Here is a 7,995-nt window from a genome sequence, read left to right as displayed (position 1 = left end):
GTGCCGGGGGCTGCGCGGGGAGGAGCCGCCCGCCGTTGGGAAGCCATGAGTCACCGGCCCGCCTCCCGCCCGCCTCCCCGCCAGCGGCAGCGCCCGCCCGCACCGGGACCCGCCGGCGGACCCGCATCCCACCCGCACCGAGACCCTGGCAGCGGATCCGCACCCCACCCGCACCGAGACCCTGGCAGCGGATCCGCACCCCACCCGCACCGAGACCCTGGCAGCGGATCCGCACCCCACCCGCACCAGGACCCCGGCAGTGGATCCGCATCCCACCTGCACCGGGACCTGCCGGCGGACCCGCATCCCACCTGCACCGGGACCTGCCGGCGGATCCGCACCTCACCCGCACCGGGACCCGCCGGCGGATCCGCATCCCACCCGCTCCACAGCGGGACCCGGCCGCGGACCCGCATCCCGCCCGCACCGGGATCCCGGGCAGCGCATCCACCCCCAGTCCATACCTGGCCGGGATCGGGACCGCCGCACCTGCTGCCGGTGCCCTCCACAACCATCCCCGGAGCCCCTCAGCCATCCCAGGGGGCCCTCAGCGGCATCCCGGGTCTCTGCTGCCCTCATCCCGGATGTCTCCCCTATCCATTCCCGGAACCCCTCAGTCATCCCAGGGGACCGGGATGCAGCCGGTGCTCTCCACCTCAGTGCCTCCCCGTCCATCCCCTGAGCCCCTCAGCCATCCCGGGGGCTCCGCACAGCCCCCGCTCCATCCCTTTGGGAATAAAAAGGAAGAGGATGCCACGCACGAGAGGAGCTGGCAGCACCCAGGGCTCCAGGCGGGATGTATCCCATCGGGATAACCTCTCCAGCCCTGCTGCCATCGTGCCCACCAAGTGCTGACCTCCCACAGGGATTTACGGCTGGGCTGGGGAGGGGTTTGGTGGGTAAAGAGAAAGCAGAACTCGCCCAGTGGCAGAGCCCCCGCAGCCCCTGGACACGGCTCCAGCCCGGCTTCATTATCAGAGGAAATGACAACAGCACAGGGCTGGGAGCAGAGAATGTCCCCTCCAAAGTTTACAGCTGGCTGCGGCTGAAATCAGCTAAATGGACCATGGAGACCTGGGGAAAATCATTTAAGGAAGGGGGGGAAAAAATCCACCAGCCGGGTCCCGTGTTTCTAAATATAGAGCGAGCTCTGTCAGTGTTAATAGGATGGGCATAATTGCTCCCGCGCTTTGCTGGGTTGAGCGCGGCCTAATTGCTCTCCCGGAACGATCTAATCCGGGCCGTGGCGGGTTAGTGGTGCCTCGCAGCCAGGGCTGCCGCTTCCACCGGGAAATTGCCCCTGGAGCAGGCGATTAGAGCTGTTAATGGCCTGGCTTCAGGGGCCGCGGAGCAGCACCACAAGTGGCCCCGGCGTTTTTCCTCCCGCTGCTTGAAACAACCGTGCTGAATAGGAATAGAACTGGATCCGCAAAAACATCCTATTTCAGGCCAGCCTGAGCGTTTTCCAGCTGAGGGCTCTGGCAGGAGCCAGCGTGGGGGCTGAAGTCACCCGGCGCATTTACAAGCTCACATCCACTGCAGACTTCTCCACACCAGAGCCTTTGTGGTGTAGAGGAGGGCAGAGGAGGCTTAGTTATTTCCAAGTGGAGCTTCCCTGTGGTAGGAAGGAGAGGGAGGCTCTTTCCACCATCTCTGTACATCCAGGAGGTTGTGGAGAGGCCGGGCTGTGGCTCCAGCGCTGACCTGAGCAGATCCCCCCTTGCCGAGGGTCTCCAGGCAGCTCTGCCCTCCCTCCCACCCCTCCCTGCCTGGGCTGCCACCGCTCCCACCTCCTGGGGTTTCCTGTGCTGATGAGCAGCTGCCTGGAGCTCAGGAAATGCTGGATGAAAGGGAGATACTGTGGCTGCTGGGGCCCCTTCCCTGCGCTCCCAGGCCCCCAAGAGAAGCTGCCACCTCTCCCCTCGCCCCCGTGATGGAGCTGTGCTGCAAAGGTGATGGGGAGAAACACATCACACATTTGGGTACACTGAATTTCCCATCTCTGGAGACCCAAGGTCGTGCATCCCAACATTAAGAGGTTTAAATGCTATGTGGCTGCAGAGGCTCCCCCAGGAGGGACAAACATCCGCTCAGCCACATCCTCTCCACTCCAAGACTGCCGTGGGGCAGGGCAGGGAATGAGGATCCATGGAGGGAGGGATGGGAACGGAGCAGAGGCTGCAGCATACCTGGCTGGAAAGGTCACACAGCAGCCACTGCTTCGGTGCCATCCCTCTCCCAAACATCCCTGCAGCTGAGAGGCAGCCCTGGGGATTCATCAGCACTGGGAACTCATCAGCAATCACTGCTGGCTGCAGAAAGGAGGGTGAGAAGCTTCTGTGAGGGGCTGCACTCCCATGGGGAGACACTGACTCGCTCCAGGCCCTGCTCAGGAGCCCAAACTCCCCTTTCCAGGCACCTTTCCCAGCACTTGGCTGTGGACACAGCCCTCACAGCACCTGAACTGGTCAAACTGGGGGGGTGGGAGAGCACTGCACAGCCCTTGGCTTTGGGCAGCACTTGGATTTGCAGCTGCTGGGCTGGAGCTGGAAGTGCCGCAGCTCTCCCGCAGAACTGGAAATGTCAGCCCCCAGCTGGGAGCACTGGTCTGTCCCTCCTTCCAGGCCAGCTGGCACTGGGCTGGCAGCTCCAGGGGGATCTCTGCACACAGCCAGGGCAGAGACAAGCCTCTGGTTGTTGGCTGGAGCCAGCATGGCCATGAAAACAGGCTCAGGGGCAGCAGAACCACCTTCCTGCTGGGACAGACCAAGGAGCCATGTCCAGCCCTGTCTCTGTCCCCAGGGGTGCAACCAGTGGTCCTGACCCCCCTTGGGAAGGCAGGTTGAGGCTTGAGCAGCCCACACAGCATCTCATCTCCTGCAGAAAGAGCTTGTTTGCTGTTGGCAAAGCCCCTGATTTGCCTACAGGTGGCTGCTGTGGCAGTGGCTGGGAGGGTGTTGCACTCCTATGAAGTGGAGGGACATAAATGCAGCGGTGGGTCCTGGCAGGGGAACATTTGCTGTGCAGTTCCCTTCACGAAGGTGTCTGACCTCTCCCCTCTGCAAGAACAAGCCTCCACTCAGTGTCCTGTTGCTCTAAGTTGTTTAATATCAAAGTCACGGGGAGGAGTAGGGTTAACACCAACTAAAACTATCATTAAACACAGGTTATTTTCCTTCCAATTAAAGAATCACAGGGACTGGTAACAGATGATCCCTGCTCAGCCTGCGGGCCCCTCCACACCAGCAGCGATCCCCTGCGTGCTGGTTGTACCATTGCACATCATCCTAAAAGTCCCTGGAGGAGCAGCTCCAGACACAGGATCCCGCTTGGATTCCCAGACTGAGCACTCACCAGGATGATGTGCTTCGGGCTCAGCCCTCCCTTTGCAGCAGAGGCTCCCGGGAAGCGGCGCGGGGGTTTGGGAGTGGGAGAAGGCAAGGTTTGCAGTTGCTTCAGTGAAGAGAGAGGAGGTGGCTGAGCGGGAAGGGAACTGCTGTTCTCTTTTGCACTCCAAATCGCTGCTTCCTGGTGGTTCTCCTGCCTCCAGGCTGGTTCCCCCCATCCTCTCCCAGCCCCCTGGGCTCAGCGGGCCGTGGCGAAGCCGATGCGGTTGTTGCGCCGGTCAAATTTGGTGTAGTAGTGCCTGATGAAGCTGGCACCCAGGATCCAGAGGGGACCAGCTGGGGGTGGGATGTCCAGCCCTGAGAAAGCCACCACGCAGATGTCCTCCCCGTACTGGGATTGCTGCAAAAGGGAGACCCCAGTGGTGACGGCAGTGCCAGGAGGGAGATCCCGAGGGAGGGACGGACCCCCAGCTCCACACCCTCTGCTTGGCCAGGGTGTTCCTTCCTCATGGAATCACAGAATATCCTGAGCTGGGAGGGATATTCCAGCTGGGAGGGATATTCCAGCTCAGGATACTCCGGATCATCTAGTCCAGCTCCCGGCCCTCCACAGGACAACCCCAAAAATCACAGAATCACAGAACATGCTGAATTGGAAGAGACCCACAAGGATCATCGAGTCCAGCTCTTAGCCCTGCATGGGACCATCCCCAAGTGTCACACCATGGGCCTGGGAACACTGTCCAAACACTCCACGAACCCTTGGTGCCGTGACCACTGCCCTGGGGAGCCCATTCCAGTGCCTGACCACCCACTGGGGGAAGAACCTCTTCCTAAAACCCAACCTCCAGGGAGGAGGATCCCTGTCTGTCTCTGCTCTTTGCTGCTCACCCCAAATCTCCCCAGAACCACCCAAGGGAGCAGCCACAGGTTGCTCTGGCTCATATGGACACCTCTGCCCAACAAGAGGGTTTGGGGAAAACAAGGAGCATCATTCTGGGGCTCATTTTGGCTGCTTTAGGGGAGCCAGGAGGGCGCAGCTTACCCGGAGGATGTAGGCTGAGCCGCTGAGCGCGTAGACCTTCCCCCCCAGGTGGAAGGAGATGTTGGGCAGCTGAGGCACCTGGTCACAGTCCACCACGTACTGTGGGAGGAGGAGGTGGCCCTGAGCCCACTCCCTGGGGCAGGGGTGGACTGGGGTACAGGTGTGGGGGGGGACTCACCTCTCCCTCGGCCATCTCGGCCGCCCCGATGGCTTTCATGAGCACGGACACGGGCCCGGCGGGGCCAGTGATGTAGGAGGCCCCTGTGTCCACAGCCACCAAGCAGCCTTCCTTGCAGAACAGGATTTCAGCCCCTACAGACACCCTGGAGCGGGAGGGAAGCCCCTGAATATCCCACGGTGATGCCACGAGTGCTCACAGGAGCGTGACATCTTTCTCCAGGGAGCTGTGGCCAGGCAGAGCATGTGCTGCTCCCACGGGCTCTCCAGCAGCCCCGGGAACCCTCCCTTGCAGCTTTCCTAGTTGGAAAGCTAAGCCTTGTCATGTGCAGGGTTTGTTTATTTTCGTTCAAACAAAGCAGAGTTGTTTCAGCGCCTCACGCTCCTCCTGCAGGGCTAAAGGGGGTTAAACTCTTCCTCTGCAGCTTCCAAGTAGGATCAGCCCACGGTGCCACCCCCTCTGCATTCCCAGCTCTCCTGGCTCCTTGCTGAGTGTGGAGAAGCTGGAGGAGCCAACCCCGCTCCTCCCCAGCGGGGAGAAAGCATCCCCCCAGCAGTGCCAAAGGAAAGCTCGGCTCCATGGACCACCTTCCCGGGCTGCCAGCCTGACATCCCCCCCTCCCACAGCCACGGGGGGCCCTGGGATGCACCCTGGGCAGTGCTGGGCTAAATGGACCCAAGGATCCTAGAGGTCTTTCCAGCCTAAGTGATTCCATGATTCCGTGGCTCCCGGTGCCCTGCAGGGGCTGTCCCTGCCCTCACCCCTTCATGCTGATCTGCCAGTAGCCGCTCTTGCTGACGTTCAGGTAGTGGAAGTCCCCGGTGTAATAGGCTGGGTCGCTGCCTCCCAGGATTATCTCCCCCCCGGGTTTCAGAGGAGCATTCCTAGGGCACAAACCACAGTGGAGCGATTCCCCCTTGGCTGCTGCCCCCGAAAAACCAGCCAGGAGGGACCAGCCACAGCCACGAGGCTCTGCTGGCCCGGTGAGAAGTGGTGGAGAGCAAGCTGGAGCAGAGAAACCCCGAGTCAGCTCAGGGGGGTGGGAGGGGGTGCCGCATGCAGGGGTGTCCCAGCAGGTCTGTGCTGGCTCCCGAGGGGAGCAGGAACGTGGACAGAACCCAGCCAGGGCATCTGCAGTGTGTGAGCTGGAGCAGGGCTGGCCTGGGGCTGGCAGGGGCAGCGGGGGCTGTGCCCACCCTGGGGCACACAGGAGCTGTTAGTGGGTGCCATCAAGGGTGCTCGTGCTCTGTGTCTTCTTACTTGGAGGCTCTGCAAAGAGAGGGATGCTCTGTGAGGCTGTGGACTGAGGGCACCCATGTGCCCAGGGCACCCAAGTGGCACCCAGATGCCAGTGGCAACCTCAGCCCCTTCGTTAGGCTTTGTTATTAATGCAATCTTTGGCTGAGGTCAGGAGGTACCGTGTCTGATTTGGGGGTGTGTTTGAGAGTCTGTCACTGCACAGTGCCAGGCTGTTGTGTCTGGGGCCTGGGGCAGCATTCCTGCCCTGCCAGGGTGTGTCCTCCCACTGCTCCAGTGGGTTTTGGGGATGCTGGGAGGAGGGGTGCTGGAGCACAACCCTTTGGGGCAAGAAATGAAAGGAGGTTTGGCTGCCGGTGCAGGTTTTTCTTCAATAGATTCTTTTGGTTTGTTTTGTTCTTTTTTTTTTAAATTTTGCCAAAAATTAACCAAAATCACCAAATTAACTAAATCCCCTCCTGGCTGGGATTGCTCCAGCCCCACTCACAGAGCTGGTGACTCTGTTCAATGCGACAGTGACAGAGGAGCTGCTCCCCCTCAGCACTCCCTGCCCAGCAGCTCCAGACAAACCTCCACCCGGCTCTGCCTCCTGTGCTGCCTCATTCCCCCCCAGCTCCTCCAGGCGTCCTCCATGGACTCATCCCTCCCACCCCACATCCCACAGCCCCAGCCCCAGCTCTTTCCCAATCCCAAGATGCCAACGTGGTTCTGATGCCCATGCCCCAAAAACCAACCCCCCCCCAGCTCCCCACGGGACCCACCGGCTGTAGTAGACGGAAAACACGTCCTCCTTGAGGATCTGCTGGGACAGGATCCTGTCGAAGACGGGGGTGATGCCGTCGATGGCCTGGCTGGGGAAGCCCATCCCCAGCACCCCGTCAAACCTGGCGAAGATGAAGGGGAAGGCGGGAAGCGCCGTGGCCTCGGCGAACACCTGGATGATGGGAATGTCTGACACCTGGGGAAGGGCACAAGGGTCTCTGCAGGGAGCTGGGAGGGGTGAAATCCCCCCCAGAGAGCCCCCAGCGTGTGAGCAGCTCCTTGTGAGTGCCAGCCCCCCTCACCACGACGATGTCCTGGCTCAGGAAGCCCTTGACGCTGCCGCTGCCGTAGCGGATGGCGAAGCCGGTGCCGTTGGAGATGTAGGTCCGGGACTTGGAGGAGTCGTAGCGGCTGTGGGAGACTGGGCAGAGGGAGAACGTGCATCCAAGGAGGTGAGAGAGAGAGGGCTGAGCGTCTGTGCTCCCCCGGAATGTCCCCTGTGTGATGATGAACCCACCGTGCCCCGGTGCCAGGGGACTGGGCAGCAACAGGCAGAACCCCCCGTGCAAAGGGCTGTCGAAAAACCAGACCCCCACACCGGCCCACCCCGAGCAGCCCCCGAGGTGGAGGGACTTGGCCCCCTTCACTGAGCCCAGCCTGGGGGTGTGGGGTCAGTCCTGGCCCTGGCTATGCCCCTCTACTCACCACAGGCGCTGTAGAGGGGGGAGCACTTGTAGGACGGCACCCACAGGTTGGCCGAGCCCGTGTCAAAGACCACCTTGAAGGTCTGCGCGGGGGTCCCGATGCTGATCTCGCCGAAATACTGGGTCTGGAAGAGGCACAGCACGGGGGGGCATCACTGGGGGCACAGCTCGGGCAGACCCGAGCCAGGGGGGAGCCGTAAGGTGACACCAGGGTGACAAACCCCCAGGAAGGGAGAGACTCACGTCCAGGTAGTTGGTGAGGAGGGTGGGAGCCGTCCCGTTCCTGGGACCGGCCCCGCCGCCGCGCCTGCCCTGGCGCAGCTCCGGGAACACGTCCCACACCTTCACCCCCATCTCCTGCAGCGTCTGGCGGATGGAGGGCATCCTCCGCAGCGCGATCCTGCGGGGGCCAGGACGGGGCTGGGGGGGCTCAAGGAGAACATCCCCCCCCCTCTACAACTCCCTGCCACCCGCACCCCGGCATTCCCGCCTCGGGAACTCCAGCCGGGTGGCTCTAGATGGCAGCAGCTCCCCGCAGCACCCCGGCGGGTCCCGCTCCCACCGCACCCGCACGGCGGGGATGCGCCCCAGCCCACCCAGGGCAGGGACCCCACGGCGGGTGGGGCTGCGGGAGGAACCCACCGGCCCCCGGCAGCCACCCGCGGGCTGAGCCCAGCCCCACGCTGGGGCAAAATGCTCCAT

At 62.3% G+C, this 7,995-nt stretch overlaps 1 protein-coding gene across 1 annotated transcript; it reads right to left on the bottom strand.

The window, feature by feature from the left end:
* Window positions 1-3,161: 3,161 nt before the first annotated feature.
* On the bottom strand, window positions 3,162-7,995 carry REN (renin). The gene is made up of 10 exons (XM_017832086.1): window positions 7,784-7,995; window positions 7,537-7,693; window positions 7,295-7,418; window positions 6,892-7,010; window positions 6,589-6,785; window positions 5,831-5,839; window positions 5,332-5,454; window positions 4,571-4,715; window positions 4,393-4,491; window positions 3,162-3,747 (listed from the first exon to the last, which is right to left on the bottom strand). The coding sequence occupies exons 1-10, from the start codon at window positions 7,993-7,995 to the stop codon at window positions 3,586-3,588; spliced, it is 1,347 nt and encodes a 448-aa protein (XP_017687575.1). The 3' UTR covers window positions 3,162-3,585.

The sequence above is a fragment of the Lepidothrix coronata genome, unplaced genomic scaffold (genome assembly GCF_001604755.1).
Source record: "Lepidothrix coronata isolate B3197 unplaced genomic scaffold, Lepidothrix_coronata-1.0 Scaffold199, whole genome shotgun sequence".
In the NCBI taxonomy this organism is placed as follows: Eukaryota; Metazoa; Chordata; class Aves; order Passeriformes; family Pipridae; genus Lepidothrix; species Lepidothrix coronata.
Note: the sequence above shows the minus strand (reverse complement) of the source record. Positions and strands in the feature narration are given on the sequence as shown.